We start from the raw sequence: 21,153 nt of genomic DNA, 5'->3' as shown, positions 1-21,153 counted from the left end.
GAGGCTAACGCAGTGAACAAATAGTACTCAACCCCCGCTCACATGTTTGAACATTTGCTTCAAACTTGTTCAGCTACGTAACCTAATTTTCAGGTACATCACAGTGCTGTTGAATTCTAGTTTCTCTGAATGCGCTGTTACTATAGACGTGGAAATGTATTAGAACGAGCACATTAATAAAACAGCCAGCATTACTGACAGAGCTGTTGTTAAAAGACAATAATTGCTACCTGCTTACTCTAAATTAACGATACTGAAGTATTTTCTGTATACAAAATTTCATTCACAAATTGCCTTTCTCAGCCTGCTATGCCTTCGTGCATGTGCAGTTTTGTTTCAATTTCACTTCATGTGCTTTTGTTTTGTTTTTCATCCTGTCTCTTCCCCCACTGATTACCCTAATGTGTTCACCTGTTCCGTGTCTTACCTTGATTCTTAATTCGTTACCTTATTCCTGCCCTTCTGTGTCTTTTCCTCCTTATGAAAAGTCATCATGTTTTTGTAATGTTAATCCATGTCTTAGTTTCCAGTGTCCCTCTTTCTGTTTCTAATTTGTACCCACACACATTTTCATGTTTTGATTAAGCATTATCCTTGTGTTCAAACTTTTTGAAGTGGAAAATACTGCTGAGATTTATGATTTCATTTATGAACATATTGCACATGCACACACACCTGTACATACTGTACGTTTATGAAATGGGATTTTGCACCCGTCCACACGTGTGCACAACCATCCACCCACACACACACACACACACACACACCTGTTCAAATGCACAGTCGTACAACCATTAAAGCTTCATTACTCATTTTACAACTGAGTATAGATATAAATCATTCCTAACTCACTGCTGATGCACTTTATTCCCTTATTTAAGGCCAGGCACACACACACACACATGCACATCCTCCTGTTGCAATGAACCAGTAACTGGCAGTGCTCTTTCCAGATCATACATCACCCTCCCTCAATACTCCCAGCTGAATTTCCTGAAGTTGGTTAAGGGCTCGGAGCGAGGTGGGAACTCGGGAGTCGGGACGCCTCTGTCTCAGCACAGGTTAATGGGTGTGTGAAACTGGCTATGTGAGGGGTCTCGCCGCACTAATGAGGGTGAGAGGACTTCCAGTGACCCGTAAGAGCCAGCGCATCGGTTTCACATCAGCTTCATCTCCACTTAGATCTCGGCTCTGTCTCTCATGAGCCCTTAACCTTAACATTCTCTTCAGGTCAAATTGAGGTGAAATACAAAGTGCTAAAAGAGAACTCTGAAAGTTGCAACTTTGAAAGAAAAAAGGAGATTTCAGTTCCCAAAGGACCTCTGACTCACACCTGTGCACAGGATAGGTGGCGTCCCAAATTAGTGCCGAGCCTTGAAGCATAAGATATTGTCTATTTGGAAAAAGTCAGTGAAAGTGGCTCAGAGGTTTGTCTGTGATGGGGAGTATGGGCAACTATACACTTCTCTTTTCCTCTTAGAGGAAAGACAACATCTCTTACAATCTAACACGACAGGTCTTGCTGTTATAGGAAGATAATCACCGACATTGAAATTATTTTGGGAAAATTATTTTATTTTGAAAATATTTATGATGTTATATATTTATATATATATATTTTTTTTAAGAATTTCACATCATAATTTTTATCCGTTTATAGTTACATTTAATAATGCTGAACTTCCATAATACATGTTAGTTCCTCTTATCACTTTCATTATAGCAGCTATAAACAATCGCTCCTGCACTTTCTCTTCAAATTAATGAGAGAAAAATGACGCTTGTTAGCGAGAAACGAAAAACGCAAAGCCCTGAAAACTGTCCTATGGTGAAATTACAGCATTACCTCTGTTACAAAGCACTGACACTGGAGACTCCTTCCCTAAAAGTTAAACATCTCCTTGCAGAAATCTTCGCTATATATAAATGACTGTTCATTTTTCTTTGTTAAACGAAAACGCAGTTTATTATCAGACTTATGATTACAGATTATTATTAGTACGGATTATGTGGAGCATCTGCCTTCCCAGTCCCTGAGAATTAGGTGTTACCAGAGAAATAACAACATATTAGAAGTCCTGTAAACTTGAGATTTGCCTTGCAGTGGCACTATGCAACAGTGCTGTAGTATATGAAGATATAAAGAAACAAGTGTCAGATGCAAGATCTGTAAAAAACGCGAGAATGCGAGAATACGAGAATGCGAGAGGATGCATAAACGCAGGGTAGGAGGTCAGATCCTGTAAGTGGTGGTGATCAGAGCGTTGCTGTCTAGCCTGTGGCTTAATTTCGTGCGTGGGTTGTAGCCTGGCAATGAGAACCCATTTCCAGCCGAGAGGATGCGGCTCCTCGGTACCCGTCTCACTGACATCTGCCATCAGGACTCGCTGTGCCGGACTGCTGGCATTTGTCTTCATAAATAAAAGATCTCTCTCTTTCTCTGTCTCTTTCTGTACCTCTCTTTTTTGAAGTCTCCCAGCCCTCAACGCTCTCACCATGATAAGGATGAGACACAGAGATGTTGCTGTTCCATCAGCACGAGAGCCCATTTTCCTTTTAGTTGCTGTATCCATCCAGGAGAGAAGGATATTGATCGTGCTGCTACTGATAGGCTACGACTCTCGATTGGAGGGAAAGAGGGAGTGTTCCTCCATTCCTCTCGCTAAAAAGAAATCAATTGATTCTTCTTGCTATGGAGTTTGCATAACAATGGCTAGTTAAGACAGTTCTATAAGTTTTGAGATTGCCTTGCCAAGTGGTTTGGTGTAAGCTAAACTAGCATTAAAAAAAGGAGCATGCTATGAGTTTTTACAAAACCGTACTGATGTGCTCTTCACCTCCTGCCATTCTGCCATTTCTAGGGACATGTCGATACTTTATCAGCTCAAGTGACTTTTTTTTTTTTTTTTTTAAATATGACCATTGGGGACCAAGTGAAGAGCTTAGCATACTGTATCTTAGCATACTGTATCTTTAGCACAACAGCTCTGTAAAAAAAAAAAAAAAAAAAGGAAATTCAGGAATCTCGTATACAATTTTCCCCTAACAAAGCCCCCATAATGCTGACCATGTGCTTTCCCTTTTCATAATATATACAACAACCTTGAAAACCAGTTAAAAAGTCTGTAAAAGTCTGGATTTTTTTTTTTTTTTTTTTTTCTTACAGGAAAATAGCAAAAACATTGTGCTAGATGAAGCACTACCTTAATTCCTGACTGGTTATGCTAAAATTTGGGTGACCAAAAGATTCATCCATCCACAATAAGCTTACTTCATTTGATCTGCTATGCTGGTTAGTTCAGCACTGATAGTTGGCAAGGCTATATCTCAATTCTAAATCTAAAATATGCCAAATCAATGAGTTTGTTCATGCAGAAAACTCATTTTTGCACTTCCACTCGTCACTCAAGTGATACAGGTGGTGATGCACACTTCCAAATAGCAACACGATGCCAAAAATGGAACGGCCCACTTTCTTTACCATCTTTATTAAATCTCGCCGTACACCATAATATTCACTTTTTGCATGTTATAGCCATCTCGAATTCAGATCATGTACGTAAATATTTCCCAAACACACCGTTACCTGAACCCTGATTCAGTGTTAAATATTGCATTACACACTTCATCACAGTAACCACCATGAATCTTATGTGCTACAGTTGCAGGGGCACTTTCAACTTCGACTCCTGGATATCTTAATGTTATACTTCTGCTCTGTTTGTGGTACTACATACAGACTGTATGTTGGATCCTGAATGCTTATCCACTCATGAGCTAGCCAAAAAGCTTTCAATTATTCATTTCATTGTAATCAAAGTTTGTTTTCGGAAGCTGAAATCTAATTCAATTTGCATCCATCATTACATCTAAATGGTGGCAGAATTATTAATATTATTTTTTTTTGCAGGAAGCAGGCAGAAGGCTCAGAAAGAAGTGGAAATCATCACGATTTTTTTTTTATTATGAAACCAAAGCAGGATTAAACACAGTGGCTGCTCTCTGTAACATTTTAAATCATATTTAACAAAACCCAAAAATGTTCTCAAAGTGTCAAACTTCACTCACAAGCAGAACTGTGCAGCGAACGCTACAACAGAACACAGCCGGTGGAGATTCATTCATTCATTCATTCATTCATTCATTTTTGGCCTGTCAGATATTTGTGGATGCGTCAAAAGAGAATGCGATCGAAGCATTTTTCTGTCATTGCTTTTTATCTGGATTTGATTTTGGCTATAAAATCATAAGCAAAACTCGATCAAATTCAGGTACAGTATTTGTTTTTTGTCATCATTAACCAAAAGGTGACATGGATAAGAAAACTCCCGCACCACCAGGATCTTTGGACATCGAAACACAACCTCAGAAAGTGTTTAGCTGCGTGTAGGTTGAAGGTTAAGAAATATATTCGTCTAATGAAAATAACTTGTCTTGAATTTTGTAATGATGTTTGATGAATATCTGATAAATACTAAAGGTAAAAGTCTATGTAAACGGAAACAAACAGAAGAGTACATGCATCCGAATGATTTGAAGTAAGCTTTCAGGTAACTGGATTTCAATGAACAGAGACGCCGTGGCTGGATATCTTCCAATTTCCATTTCCAACCTTAAACTTTGGAACTTTTCCTACCCATTCACAAGTGGGACAGCATGATGCCTTGCTTAGAACTTGAGAAATGTCAAATCAAAAAAGAAAAACAACCTCAAGCGTTTTCGGTTGAGCGAACCCTTGAAGGTTCTGTCCAGAACTTTACAGCTGAAGCTTTTCCAAGTTTTTAGATAGCAAAGACCTTAACCATCCAAAGAACCCTTGTTTATTCTAAAAGTGTATGTTGATTCTTCCCATTTATCCACTTCTTATCGATATTCACCTTATTACCTTTCACAAATGCACAGACAAATTGCATCTAAATTCTTCACCATGCAGCGCTGTGGCTCAAGACCTGACAATCAGAGATGGAAACTCGGCTCTTAATGATTCGCCCTCCAGCTTCCGCCACTCACTCGCTCTTTTAGTGTCAGATTTGAGGAACAGTCCATTTCTTCTGACATTGCCATGATCTACTAACTGCTTAGGCCGAGTCTAAGGCGCAATTTGTTTCTGTCACAGTGACATTTAGGGGTTTAACGCAACACCGCCATTAGTATCTGTTTACTGTTCCAAATATCTGTATCTAGATTTGGATATAAATATAAAGTGGGAGTGGCCTAAACAGGAACTGTGTGAATTCTGGTTGTGACAGTTCCTCAACCTCAGCTACATCACTCCAGTTTATAATAGATCTTAGTAATAGTCCTGCAATATTCTCTAAAGAACTTGAAGAAAAAAAAAAGTGTTCTATTTGTATCTGTATTTGCATTCCTTTAGAAAGCCTGATGTGTTCAATCTCAATGATATGTATATTCATATTCAGTTACATCCCTAATCATTAGAATTTCTTCTTTTTTACCCTTTCGTGTTATCGTGGTCACTTCAGTGGACAGCTATTTATAACTCACTGTATAGGCCTGGGGTTTAATGTCAAAGTTGAATGTTAGCCTCATTAAGTGAACGCTACTCTACATCACCATAGATGGCGGACTGCAATTCAGAATCGCTAATTACTCCAGAGATTTCTGTTCCATCCTTCTACAGGAAAAGACCCTTGCAGGTAAATTAAAATATGATCACAAAAAGTAACTGATATATAATTGTCATGTTTTTCATTTTTTTTAAACCATGTGACCATTAAACTGGACATCATGCATCCTAGTAATATTGCCAATTAACACACAGGTTGCAATATAAGTGCATGTTTTGGTGAAAATGCTTGTTCTTTGTTTATATTTGCTCTGCAGATAAGTCTTTTTCTGTTATACTTCTATACTTTACAGTCTATACTTACTTTTCAAGAAAGGAAAAAAAAGACCTCCCAACCTCAAGAAATGGAGTGCATTGGTTATTGTTTTTATGATTTTTGGGGAGATGGGGGGTGGGAGGGCATTGGGTGGGTGTTTGAGTACAAATATACTGTACAATATTCTCTCAGGGCAACGGACTATAGTTGCTGTTGTTGTTTTTGTAATAGTCCAGAGTGTTACAATGTTATACAGTGTTTTACAGCATGAACATTTGCATTTTACTTTCTTTAATTTCCAAAAAACTGACTGTCCAATCATTAGTCCATTAGTAACTGAACACACAATTGCCTGGTGAATAAAAACATTTATGTAAAATTAAAAAAAAAAAAAAAAAAAAAAAAAAAAAAAAATTCACAATCGTTTTTAGTATCCTTAGAGAAGAATAAAAACCATTTGAAACAAAAAATAAAAATAAAATTGAATCAGGTTGACATCACTTATGCATGAAAATATCACATCTTGTACAGACATGTTGAGGCAACACATTATTCGTTCTTCCTATTGGTTGGCTGGCTGAAGGAAGAAAACACAAATGCTAATCCAATCGAAATGACACGGTTTGACATATAATTAAAGCCATAGGCCCGCGGAAGAGGATCCTGCACTATAATTTTAGTTTAAAGCACTACATTACGGGTGAACGAGTGAGCCGGAGTATTGTGATGGAGTAAGCTTAATTTGAGGGATTGCTAAAACTGCTGTGCTGGAGTACTGTAAGAAAACTCCAGACTTTTGGAGAAAGAAACTCCAACATATGCTCTTCTCTTTACTGTACTTACTCTCATAAGAATTCATCACTAAACGTTTTAGCATGATTGTGTTCCCAAACCATGGAATTTGGGTACTAGCATTTGATGATGGATTATGACAATTGCTAAATATTGTAAATATGCATTTTTGTTTAGTCATGAACCTCGGACATCTTAACTGACACACACTCATTTTAATTCAATCTGAAATTAGCAGGACATCACCAACCGAATTGCTGAACACATCACAAATATGTTTCGATAGAAAAGGGTGGAGTTTTCCTTGTAGCACAAACTCGAAACCCCAGCAGGTTCACCCTGAACCCAGATGGCTGTATCTGAAAAGTGACAGCTCACATGCTGACAGGCTCTCAATCCCACCTCTCAGCAGGAACACGCCACACACAGCCTCCACACTCATCACATATAGACACCATACAGCCTACCGAGAGCAGCTAGCTAAACCATTCATCAGCCTCGCTGAGAGGTCAGCTTCTGAGTGTGTGTGTGTGTGTGTGTGTGTGTGTGCGCATGTGTGTCCGTCCTCTCGTTTTTAATCTGCCATCTGAGCCGTGAGGCCGTTGGCCGGCCGCTGTCACGGTGTGATGCCACGTCCTCGGGTTCGGTGTCCCCATGACAGACCTGCTGCGGCGATAAGCGTGAGTGGATACGACGACAGGAAGAGAGAGAAAAAAATGTCCCATATTCATTATGAATCATTATAAAATGTGCATGTAATATATCATAAGTTGGTAATGATTCCTTTTAAGCATTTGATGAACTCTATTATACCACAGCTCTGCTGAATACTCGATTCTGATTGGTCGTAATTTTCTATAACAGCTCGTTCACAGGGACTTGTATCGCACACACTCCACATCATCTACGCCTGTTATTTAACAAAGGAAAATGAATAGCCATTGATATGCTGATGTTTTTTGTATGTTTATTATTTAATAGAAGGAGTCTCCAGTGTCAGCACTTTACGTTTTCAGGTTTCTCACGAACATGACAAGCTGCATTTTTTTTTGTCTTGCTAACTTCAAGCGAGAAAAAAAAGAGAGGAATGACTGTATTGCTGTGATTTGATTCTGCAAATCAAACTTGACATGTTTCCTTCTGAAACAGGAAGCCAGAGTGATGACATGTTGAAGTTCCTGACTGACTTACACAACAGCCAATAGTGTTCAAGATACACCAAACTGCCACCAAACCTAAACACACCAATCAGCAGACCAGTGAAGAGTTTAACGAGAACTTTTTACGAAATCTTACTGATGGAGAAGCCGTGAGGAAGTGACATATTCCAGCACTGAGCTGGTAAAACACCTCTGAAAAGAGCCTTTCACGTAACTGCGAGCTCGTACTAATTCCTCACTGTTCACAATGAATAAACTCCAACCAAGAGATGAGTGGAAAAGTGAATAATGCGAGGGAAGACAGCCAAAAACACACCGTTTGCTGCTAACACTATTACTGTAGAGCAAGACATGCCTCTTGGGGTGTGACATATTTCCTTCTAGAGAGCCTTTAATTTGACGATCATGAATTTTGACTAGATATGAATCACTAAAAATCTTTTGGCTGTTTTCCTAGACATGACGAACTATAAAATTAAAAACGAGAATATCTCCAAAACTTTTTTTTTTTTTTTTCAGGTATACTATCATAGTGGTGTCCATAACACTAATGGAAAGATAGAAAAAGCTCTGAAGAACCAATTTTGATCTCCAGGGCACTTTAAAGCTCAAAGCAAGCACAGGTAGTATAGACGACGTCCACGGGTATGGCTCATTTCCTTCCACACGCGTCAATTGTTTTCTCATTTTCAAAGTCTAGGTGAACGAGTCATTTTCAAAACACAATTCAATTTCAAAACCTGTCAAATTCGAGTGCTCAGAGAAGTGGATGACATTCGAAAGGAGACTCTTCTGCTGCTAAACAGCTATGCAAAAGCCTGTAAAAACACTCAAGCGAGAAATGGGAAAACAAACACTCCTGCTTATGTCCTCATCCAGAAAGGAAGAGCAGCTGAGTTTCCAACCTGCGGCATTACCACAGATCGTGAAACGGTCTGTTAGTTTAACTGTCACTACTGCTGAACTATTACTGACTGAATACGGGATTGACCATATGTCCTTTTAAGGGCAAATAAATTGAAAGAAATTGAAAGGAATCAAAGGAAGTCTTGTAAAAAAAAAAAAACTGTACAGCATATGGACTGCAGGTGAGGAGAGGAGGAGGAGAGGAGAGCGCGGCGCAGCACCTCCACCTGACGAGCGCTCAGAAAAATGCTACTCATGCCTAATCAGAGCTTGTTCATTAAATCTGATTCGCTGAGTGGCAGCAGTCCAGACTCATTATCTCAGCTTCAGAGCTGCTCGCCTTTATCCTTTAGATTCCACTAGCAGCGCTTTTCCTGCATAAGACTGCATGAAGAAACCTCCACCAAATCCACGTGCGGTTTAAATCCAGTTTAATGTGCTTCGGCTGCATGTTACTTCATTAAACCATCCACAATCCAGTAACAGGAAGCAAACTATCGGAGCATACTGAATTTGATTTCTGGTCAAAGTTAATTGCAGTAAGCCTAACGTGATTAAAAGAAAAGATAAAACGGCTCGTAAATAATCATCAGTGGAATAGGAACGTACACGGGCAGCTTAGCATTGATTCGACATCAACGCTTAAACACAGCGCAGCTTCTGAAGCCGACTTAACGAAAAGACACGATCGTCCAGAACATCAGCAAATATTAAGGGTGTTTTTGTTGGATGGCTCATAGCTATAACAAGCCACATTCACACTGGACTGGATAGGAAGCTAAAATATAATCTAACAATAGCTCCATAATCATTATTATTAACGTTGAGCAACGGATTATATCATCAGGTCTCGTCAATGGTGTAATAATGACATGGGGCAAATTTTCTCTCTCTCTCTCGCTCTCTCACACGCACACAAAGACAGATAGATAATCCATTAAATCCATAATTCTCTACTGGCTACATGCTAATTTTAGTGTCTCATCCAAAGGGTTTTTTTTTTCAGTTAAAAGATGATAGAGTAAATAATCACCTCGTGCTACAGATGTGTTAATGAAACTCAAATCTAGGAGGCGTGTCACGACCCGACACGACCGTCACCGATAGGCTGCATGAGTCTACGGCCTGGGCTAGAAAGAAATTAGCTTCGTTTCTTCATACTATTGTGTCTTCCTGGTGGCACTCTTGCTCTTGGTCCGACAAAAGCTCAGAAAAAGACATTTATTACCAGGGAATAATCTGATTTTGATGCTAAAAAGCATTTCTCGAGCATTTCCACCAGCCATCCCTGGCCTGCGCTCATTCCTCCCAGCCTTGGTAATGTTTGTCGGTTGAGTGAAGTCTCTGTCGCTGTGCTCCGATTGGCCGAGCTCCAGCGAAACGACTAGGGAAGTTTATAACTCTTTTTTTCGTCATGTAGGTCAGCTCTTTTTCCGAGTCGCTACATCATAATATGCCCCAAGCACCATAAAATAAAATAGGCCTGGTGTTTGTTTGTGCTCGGATGTTAAACGGCTTGGGGGTGGCTTTTCGAGAGGCAGTGGCATTCTGGGAAAGAAATTGTGTCATTGCGTTGATTAATGTTTGGCTTTACATGTCCAGACAGCTTAGAATACAATCTAATTTGACGTTAATCCATAAAGATTCATTAAGATTTTGTGAGCGCCTTGATTACACATTACGTCCGTGACGTGCATCGTGCAGCAGAACTAGGTGTGAGGCGTCCTGCGACGTGAAGCGTCATCCATAATTTCCTGGTTGAAGTAAATTGAAAGTCGGGCAAATGGGATATCATAAGTGAGCGCCTGTGCATTATTGAAACGAATGAAATCTCTATTATAAAGCGGTGCCTATAATGATCTGCGATATGATTGATCTCGAAGCCCGATCGCTGTAACTGAAACGAAACCTGTGCTAATGAAGACAAAGCTTCATCCGCTTCTGGTCGCCTTGGGCACAACAAATAAATAGCTCGTTGTTTTATTTTAAACAGCACATGCATCTTCTATCCTTGCGTCTTTAACAGGGCCGCCTTTAATTCGGGCTCCCGAGAAACGCATTTGTTACTTCGCAAACACAAACAGAAGTGTTTCATTTATCAAAATAGCTGTTAAGATGCAAGAAAGTCGTATTTAGCCAACAAGCAGAAGAAAGAAGAGGGAAAAGTAAAAAGTCACGTCTTTTACGAACCGCCTGCTATGGCTGACTAATATTACAATCATTATTTCTGCCATTACAGCACCTTTTACTGACCACTAGGACTCATTAAATATATTAAAAGAGAACGCATAACCGGTCATGACAATAAGAAGTTTTCATTATCGCAGCGATTCTATGAAAGTAGGATACTAGAAAGTAATTTGGTAGCATGGAGGCTAAAATGAGGTTGAAAAAAAACCAACTCTAATCTCTCAGTATGAAAATTTCAATAAAAAGCAGCAGTTCGAAAGTCCCCAGAGCTCATCCCGAGCACTTTACCCTGCTCTCGCACACAAATCTTCATTAATTAAAACCGAATTCTTTATCAAAGCGCCTCTGACCAGAGGAAACGGAGCTAGCGTTAAGCCACTTTGTAAACTTTCATCGTTCCAACTTCGGGGAGCTCTGGGAAAACTCGACGGTATTCCTGAGGAGAAACGTGCTTTCGAGTGGCCAAGATGTTTTCCTGTTCAACAAGCAAAGTTTCTTCTTTCATCTTGCTCCTTTCCTCGTGTTGAAAGGAATCAGACATTTTCCTCCCTTTTCCCCCCCCAGATAATTCGTCAGCGCCCGCCTTCGTCAATTATTCACGTCATCCTCTACATATTGAATATGTTTCTCTTTCTCGTCATTAATATTTAAGGGCTTCTTCCCTCGCCGGGACGTCTCATAAGGATAAATCAAGGTGACATCAAGTTTTATTGAGACAGCCTTGTCATGAAAATGTTCTCTAATGGAACTGGAGTGAGTTTGGTTCTTTTGTTCTACACTGACCACGGAAACGAGCATGTGTGCGACATACAAATCACTCCTTTAAATCCAAATTCGGGGTCAGGAAAAGATGTTGAAGAAAAAATAACCAATCAGGGCATGTTGGGGAAAAAAGGCTAAGGCATGGTTTAATGGCTAATGGTCAGTAGCTGACACTGATGAATCCATAGAAAGAGGATCCAATCATTCTCATCAAGCTTGTGTTATGAAACACGAGGAGAATCGATGGCCACTAAGTAGCACTCATCTCTGAAAAGGAAAAGAAAAAAAATAACGCGTCAGCCGGATTCAGTCGAGCCCCACTTCCCCGGGTTGATACGGTAACCAAATTCAGTTCTACAGCTGATCGGATCAGATAAGTGCTCTGATCAATGGAGTTCAGATTAAGTCCTTTCTCGCTGACTCGGACTGAGTCAGGTCAGGTCACGTCTTCGTTATGTCTCTGCCTCCTCAGCTAATTACAAAGTCCCTCATGACTTGAAAGAGGTGGCATGGAGGAGGGGAAGCCATTAAACCATGCAGCCATGAGGTCCTTTATGAATGCATTTTGATCGAAATGGACATGTCACATTATTTATAGTGGAGCAAATCATGTCCATGAACAGTATAATGGGGGGAAAAGATAATATTCTAACTCCTTTATTTACATTTTAAAAGAGTTTCTAGATCCTAAAGCAAAACTTGACTAGCTCATTTGACCTGGACTCCTTTTTCTGATATATACATCTGAAAGTTTATATTTACAGTATACTGATCGTACACTGTTGCATAGTTTCTACATGTAGTAGTAGCTATATATGTGTATAACTGTTTATATTACACCAATCTTGAATTCTCAAATCTGATTGGTCAGAAGGTGTTGATTAATTTTCTGTAATAGGAGGTCTGACAGTAATTCCAGGCTTGTATTAAAGTGCTCATTCACATGCACATGTTATCTTTGCTATAGCAATAGCCCATTCACAGAGATATTGTTTTGAGATATCAAGTTTCCTGTAACAAGATGTTTTGGTTTTTTTTAATATTTATGGAAGGAGTCTCCAGTGTCACCGCTTCGTAACAGTCAAAGGTCAAGCTGTAATTAAGTTTTCTGCCACAGGAAAGTCATCAGGATGGAGGGCTTTGTGCTTTTCTCTTTCTCAGCTACAAGCTAAAGTTTTTTTTGTTTGGTTTTTTTTGGCTTGTTAACCTCAAGAGAACATCTGGACATGCTGTTATAGGAAAAAATAATCAACTTCAGGGTGGTAACTGTAACTTTCCTTGGTCTTAAGCTGCATTACATCACACTTGCCATGTTTTATTTCTTACATACTTACATGTATTTACATACCCAGCTTATTAGATAGTATGTAATCTAGTACTAATATAGATCTAGTGAACGATAAACAGCTGGAACTGTATTGCCATGAGTCATTAATAAATAGCTGCATACATTCATTATTCATTAGCTCAAAAACACAAACACACACAGAGCACACAAATTCATTAATCCACCATTTTCCCATACGGCTTTCTGTTTGCGAATAACACTAAAAATAAGCATATGGATCAAGTAAACCATTTTCTAAGAAAAAGCCAAGCAGCTCTGTTATGACCTTATGTCCTGTTTGAAGTGCTTACAAAATGCGAATTTTATACTGAGCTATCAGCGTGGGCGTTTACCAACTGGAGCTCCACCATTAATCAGGAAGAGAAATGTGTAAGTCTAGCTTATACTCGTGGATCCCTGTGGAGTTCAGTGGGGCTGGCCGATGTGATGATGTATTTATACCGTGATATCAGCAGTACATTTATAACAGAGATAGATTGTTACTCATAATAGCGACTTGCTGAGTGAGCATACTATTTGTGAAGAAATAACGTTAAATAACGTTAACGCCATAATGCCATCTATTTCAATACAATAAACCAGTAGTAGTTAGAGATCTAGAACTAAAGACTTTATGTACAATGGATGTATTTGATTCGGTTTGCATAATGGCCTTATACCTTTCTTACAGTGTTAATAAAGAACACTTATAGGCCACGTACTAACCATTTATAAAGTATGCATGGGGGCTTGATCCAAAAGTGAGGACTATTTCGTAGCCATATTCATATTAATAAATGATTAAGTACATTTAATAATAAATGATTATGCACATTAAATGTTAATGCATAACCTAAGAGCTTATTTAATAATCAGCCATGAATCCTGAAAGAGGTTAATTAGTAACAAATTAAATTTATAATGCATAATTTTAAAAAGAATCAGCTAAAAAAGACTGTGAACAAAGCTTTAATGTTGGGGTGGGGGGGACAAAGATTTGTGAGGGGAAAAATCTATTTTTTAATACTTGAATTCTTCCCCTATCCTAATGCTTCCCTTCAGAGGGAAGCCAGATTTTTCCAAACATTGTTCAAGATATAGGTTTTAGAAGAAGCCAGGTTTTAGGAAATCATCTAGTAATGGCTTATGAACACTTTATAAAGCCACATTATTATTAAAACTCCAAGTTTTAACAACAAATCATGCAGACGAACCTGAAGTTGACTGCCAAAAAAAATGAGAGTCCGTATCTCTGCAATGCTTCTGCCTGTTCACATCAAATTTGGTAGGCATGTAAAGTATAAGACTTTGAGGTAAACTACTAATTTTGATACATGTATCTGAAAAGGGGATGCTATAACATTGAAATAACTTTCTCTAAACCCAGTTGTCCAATAAAGTTGAAATTTGCTACACGTTCATAATTAGTTTGCCATGGATGACTTGATTAGTTGAAAGATCAACCAGCTTTTAGCACACATTTGGCACAGTTAGAAGTGATCCATCGTCAAAAAAACTACTGGCTTTTGTTCTGTGTAAGTTGGCAACAAATGGCCACTGGGGGAGGTACTTGCAAAGGATGCTTGGACCCCAAGGTTTGCAGCTTTCCTCTATATTATGCACATGTGAAGTAAATAAAACACAAACAAGTCAGGTAATACTGTCAAAACCTTGTCAAAATCAAAAGCATATTAAGATTGTATAAAACTTTACTCCAGTTGATGCCTACAATGTTTGCAAAGTAGGATCCTTAATTTTTCAACTGATAGAGCCTAAAGTAAACGTGGCAGTATATTAAATTTCTTATTGGACTGCTGCATTTTGTCCCTATCTCAGGAGTGATGGTAAATTAATCTGGATCAAGCACAGACAGAGCAAAGTAATCTCACAGAGTGCCAGTGAATCACGCTCAGCCAGAGTGAGACACTCAGATCAAATATTCAAGCCTGAACACCAAAGGAGATCCTTTTAACTGCATCGGGAGAGCGATAACATCCAAGCGGAAGGTCTCTGTATCATTATAATTCAGCTTTCACATCCCACAGTCTTGTGTTAGCTATATGCAAAGATGTTAAATGAGATGATTGATGTCGAACCCCTCTGCGGCACGTTCAACGATCCAGACAAATATGTGCGGGATATGACGAGTGACGTATTTCACTGTGTTCCTAGGTATTGTTATTTCAGTCCCTGTAAGGCATCAGCAGATTTACTGTAATCCATATTGTTTGTTCTTTTAAAGAACAGACCAGGTATTTGGCATAATCCTTTAAAATTAGGTTTTTTGCATGACTGAACAACACTGGGTGACAGTACTTGCCAGCTTCCCCAGATGCTCTTACATTATAAAATGGCAGGCTGTGATTTTGTGGTCATCAGGGGAGAAATGATGCATTCAAGTGGTTACATGATCGGACAGTTTAGTTAAGTCTCGGAAAATTTCTATAGAAATTGTGCAACAGAAACACTTACATCACAGGCCATGTCTCTGCAATGTTCAGACCAAATTTGATAGGCATGTATGATACATACATTTTTCATGTTACATGAAATGTTAGTCTATTATTGAGTTGGATAACTTGATTATTTGAAAAGCATGACTGCCATCAGCCAGTTTCAGCAGGAATGTGACACAGAAGTGATCCATCATCACAAAACTTGAACAGTATGTTCATCTACAATCTCATTATTGATCTGTGAGAGTTGGCAAGAACTGGCCACTGGGGGAAGTACTTGCAAAGGTTGCTTGGACTCCACAGATCACTTTTTCTGGCCAAACTGTATATAAATATGTTATCAGTTATCATATGTTATGATATTCACAAAAGAGCAAAAGCAATCTGCCACCAATCTGGTATAGAAAGGCATATACATTGTCAAAACAAAACCGATACCTAGATTACTGTTTTAAAAGATGATCACGTGTTCAGTCTCCAAAGATTTTAACATAAACTGTGCAGTTGAAACACTTTGAGCTCAGAGAAGCCAAAACAATCAATCATACTGTACCACTACTGTCTGTGCATATATATAATTCTAGATAAACCTTCGAGTTGCATGTCAAAAAAGATAATGAATCTGAAACACCGTTCTTACAGCCTAAGTGCCATCATTAGTCAAAACATATATAATGTATTCATTCAGATCCTCTTTACAGCTTATTGCATTAATCACAACTGGCTTCTGATTAATTCATTAATTCAAGACTCTCTCCTGTGATGAGTAAGCAAAGCAGAAACGAACCCAGTGCACTCCTGATCTATTGCTCGTATACCATTAAAACCATAGTAAATGTTCGGGGTTCACAGTCTACACACACACACACACACACACACACACACACACAGAGAGAGAGAGAGAGAGAGAGAGAGAGAGAGAGAGAAAGAGAGATAGCGAGAGCGAGATTTTATATGTTGTGAGACCTATGTGTTGTGGTCTTTATCCGAGTTAACCTACATCTGTATGCAAATATGTAAAAATCTAGGCCAAGCATGCCTATATAACATACTATGGCTGCAGCTACTCAATGTTCCAGTGGGGCCAAATGTCTACATTTAGATCAAGCTTTTACCAAGTCAATTCCATTTTTTCCCCTAAATCCATGTTTACACTGTGCGAGGAAGTGTAATGTGAAATATGTGACAGTATCTGTCTGCACATCATTTTCTTGAATTTCTTGAGTAAAATTCTCATTCCAATTGTAACACATGTAACTGAGAGCAGAAAATATTAGTGAAAGATGATGTAGTCTTTCTTTAAAGCTTGAAGCTTTAACAGATGGAATAAAGTTATGGAGCAGTTGCAGCTCAGTGGTTAAGGCTGTGGGCTAGTGACCTCAATGCCAAGAGTTGAAATCCCAGCAGCACAAGGCCTTCAAAGTTGGGCCCTTGAACAAGGCCCTTAACCCTTTCTGCTCCAGTGGTGCCAAAATATAGTTGACATGGACTGTGACCTCAATGTCCTAACAGGCTGGGATTTCACTGTACACACATGCATATGTATGTGTGACTTGCTTTCTTTTTTCCTAGACGTTTGTGCAGTGAAATCATTTGGACCGTACACTACATTAAAATAAAGAGTACAAAATGACTTATGCTACTACACTTAGCTACTGGTGATAATCATTTGAAAGCAGTTGAATGGAATTGCCATTCCATCATGCTGCCAAATAAAAATGAGACCCCTGAGATAAACCACCAATCAAAACTCACAATGCACTACTCAATATTGACAAAACAAACCCAATTACGCCCAGAGCAGCAGGAAACATTCATAGATCACAGGACTCACGTGTCTTGCGGCTGACGTGGGTCCGAGCTGGAGTGTTGACTGGCCTCTCTGTGGTCGAGTGCTCACGGGTTGAGTCATTGAGGACGGTTGGTTTGGGGGAAGATGGGCTGGAGGTGGATGTCCGGCCAGGGGAGGCAGTGCCAGAGGCTGAAGTGGTGGTGGTCTTCTGGGTCACCTGGCTGCCAGAGGAACCTCCATCCCTTGGGTTGGCATTTGGAGGTGCTGCTGTTCGAGTTTTGCCCCTCACTGCTGTGGTAATCGTGGAGATGGTCAAGGATACAGTGGTAGTAGTGGTGGAGGAAGTGGTGCTGTCAGGGCCCTTGGGCGGAACGCTTGGCTTGGATAGGAAAATGGGATCCTGACCAATACCCTTAGCATCCACAAGGTCTGTGGGTACATAGTCCTGCACAGATCCCACAACGATCCATTTGAGCAGCATGAGGCTAAGGCCGAGACCCACAAAGCCAATCAGGAGGGGAACTACACACAGCCAAGTCTGCTGTCTTGGCCAAAAGGCGCACCTAAAAGCTCCAGCACGCTCGCCACCTTGACGTCCTCCAGAAGCCCCACCAACCTCAGGCTCCTCCAGTATCACCACCCCTGAGGTGGTCACAGCTCCAGAAGTCTCGCTCATCCTGCCCCGGGTTTAGAGAGGGTTAACCCCAGGGTCGGGCACTCAGCGGGCACAGGAGGATCACAGAAGGTTGGCTCATGGTGTTGAACGTCGGGGTGATAAAAAAAAAAAAAAATCAAGAAATCCCAGCAGAACACACACTCAGATGCAAATACTCACCGACAACATACAACCATCACTCCTTAAAGCACAGACACTCAATGCCGCAAATGCAATCACACACACACTCAAGCTCAACATACATACATAGACACACAGTAGAATTCCAGAGGTAAAAAAAAAAACAGGGCTTTCAGAATCCAACGTGGGACGATCCTTTTAGTCCTGTCCTGGCTTAGATAGGACTCTGGTTCCAAGGACAAACTGAATAGGCAGAGGAAAAAGGGGAGACACCGGACGGAGGGGTGGAGAGAGATGGGAGGAATGCAGAGAGCGGATGCGTCTGTGAGGAGGCGCTCAGCAGAGCTCGATGCAGCAGCACACTCTTGCGTTACCACTCCTCAAATCTGTCTTTCGGATCAGGTGCCAATCTGACCTGTCAGAAACAATCCCTCAGTTTCACGGTTCCTTAGATGTTTCCCAGAGGGGTAGCCGGTTTCCAGAAGGGCTCACTGTTTTTCTGTCGTTTCTCCCAGCTTGGTCACTGTCTCGTCCTGTGACTCCTGTTAGGCTCCCGTTATCAGGCGCTGACTCAGCTCTGCATATCCCGTAGAGTCAGACCCTCCAGCAAGCAGACGCGATTCCCAGCATCCCCTCCCAGGGCTGAACCTCCTACAGATACCATCTGTATGGAAGGGGAAAGCAACCCAAATCTGTTCCACACTCTGGAGCCAAAATAACAAATTCAGCAGCTACAGAACAAGCAGGAGAAGACCGCAAAGCCAGCAAAGGTCAGCGTTTAGTGTGCAATCAAATCCACAGGGAGGATAAATCCGTTCTCCTGCTTGAGCAGCATCCGAGCCATGTCTCGCTGCTGTTCATGCAGCACGGAGTGAACGAGCGTGCGCTCAGTCCTCCGCTACATTCCGCCACTGAGAAAAAGAGGGAGAGAGAGAGAGAGAGAGGGAGGGAGGGAGAACGCAGCGTGAGGGAGAGAGAGAAGCAGGAAGGGGGGAAGGGAGAGTGCTAGAGATAGACAGTAAAGAGAGAAATGAGAGATGGAGGAGAGAAAAAAAAAATCCCTGAGCTCAGGTCTTCCTCATATTCTCTTTATCCAACACTGCCATCCAGTCCAAATGTGAGGCTTCTTAATTATTTGTTTGTTTGTGTCTTTCTGTCCCAGGACTGAGACGGTGTCACTGCAAACGGACGCCGCTCTGCTGTCTGGCATGCAGCAGCTGCTGCTGATGCTGCTGATGCCAGGAGAGGGAGAGAGAGAAGCAGAGGAGGATCAGAGAGAGACAGAGAGAGAGAGAGGCAGGACTACACCTGCTCCTCCCTGTCAGAGCGAGAGAGAGAGAGAGAGAGAGAGAGAGAGATTGATGGAGAATACACAGAAGGGAACAGTGAGGAATGAAGATAAGGAGCAGAGAGACAGAGAGAGAGAGCGAGAGAGAGAGAGAGCGAGAGAGAGAGACGGATCCATGCTAGTGCTCTGCAGTATTAACAGACCGAGAGATTGCTGAGTGCTGTAAACAGTCTGGTTCTGAGCCTCTCCCTTGTCAGACCTGTCACTCACTCACTTGGCCCCTCCCATTGCTCCGACACGAGGAAGATGAGGGATTCACAGAGGGAGTAGGATTGAAAGAGATAATTGGAAGGAGATAAATTGATGGCAGGAAGAAGAGAGTAAAACCAGGAGATCAGGAAGATCAGTATGCAGTTACTGACTGCAGCTAATCTGTTGCTAGGTATTGTTTGCCAGCCTCTATTTACTTCTACTTACTAAAAAAACAAAAAGCTTCATTCTCTAAAAGTACACGTAGTTGGAACAACAAAGTCGCCAGTAAGTAAGTAAGTAAGTAAGTAAGGCCCCCCCCCCAGCTGTGGTGTTGGTTTGTGCTTATTGTGGTAATATCTCACCCTTGCTTCACCTGGATAATGCACATTTGTACCCGAGAACTGCTGCTGTAATCATAAAGATCATAAATCCTAAATAATTCATGCTCACAATCCTTTTAGAACCTCCTTCACAATCTGCTCATACTGAACATCCTTTCAACACACTGAGTACTGGTTATCTTTACTCTTCTACACAGGTACACTGTAATGATTTATAATCCTGCTATCCGGTGTCATCCAGAAGAGGATGGCTTCCCTTTTGAGTCTGGTTCCTCTCTCAGAGAGTTTTTCCTCACCACTGTCACCTTGATAAAAATAAAAATCCATCAACTTGGTGTATACGTGCTGTATAGTGGATCCTGTTCATTGCCAATTCATCCGAACATTCCTCCATTTATTTATTTAAGCATGTATCATTTAATTATTTAAACACCACTGGCTGTTTAGCGCTACAGTTCTCCTTGACCAATGGTCTTTCCCAACAGATAAACTAATGATCCAAGCACTTGAGTTGATGGCATAACACACGTGGACACGGCTGAGCAAGGTCAATAAGTTTAATCAGTGACTAACAAAATTAACCCTTAAAATCTGTGAAGACGTCTGGGCAATGAAAGATCATGCCTTACATATTGCGTAATAATTTAGGAATTATTAGACATATAGACTTGCTAAATTTCATTTTGTCTCCGAGATTCATGGCATACTGGAATCGCAAGTCTGCTCGTAGCATCAGTTTTTGCAAAATATTCCAAAAATCATATTTCACCCCCAAATGCTAATAACCATTAAAAAACGGTAATTAGTAGAACAATCTTACATTATTACCTTTCTCTTTCTCGTTCAAAAAGTTACTTTTCATTTGACCTCCTCCACAAATTACTCCTCTGCTTTTAGCCAAAGTAATAAATCATGGACATTTTGGCTTCAATGAAAAAAAAAGAAAAAAGAAACCTGCACAAAGCAATCGATTAACACTTAAAAACAAGCATTTGTCCAGTTTTATAACCAACATCCAGAAGGTGTTGATTAACTTTTCTGTAAGAGAAACTCTGACTACTTCAAGCTACAGATTACAGGTTTATATTAATGTTCTGCTTCTCATATGTTATCGTTTCTATAATAACTCACACAATGACTTGTACGGCAGACGCTCCACATAAACGGATCAAAAAGAGTTTGTTGTGGAGATGGTGACGTTTTCTGTAAGGAGACATTTATGGAAGGAGTCTCCAGTGTCAGGGCTTT

General features: G+C 40.4%; 1 protein-coding gene across 1 annotated transcript in view; it reads right to left on the bottom strand.

Moving 5' to 3' along the window:
• The window catches only part of LOC113541899 (pro-neuregulin-3, membrane-bound isoform), a 323,359-nt gene extending 304,113 nt beyond the window's left edge, over positions 1-19,246 (bottom strand). The window contains exon 1 of the mRNA XM_026939082.3: positions 17,271-19,246. Within this exon, the coding sequence (XP_026794883.3) occupies positions 17,271-17,904 (634 nt within the window). The 5' untranslated portion in view covers positions 17,905-19,246. The remainder of the gene's footprint in view (positions 1-17,270) is intronic.
• Positions 19,247-21,153: the final 1,907 nt, after the last annotated feature.

This window comes from Pangasianodon hypophthalmus, chromosome 3 (genome assembly GCF_027358585.1).
Source record: "Pangasianodon hypophthalmus isolate fPanHyp1 chromosome 3, fPanHyp1.pri, whole genome shotgun sequence".
Classification (NCBI taxonomy): Eukaryota; Metazoa; Chordata; class Actinopteri; order Siluriformes; family Pangasiidae; genus Pangasianodon; species Pangasianodon hypophthalmus.
This window is presented reverse-complemented; position numbering and strand designations above follow the sequence as displayed.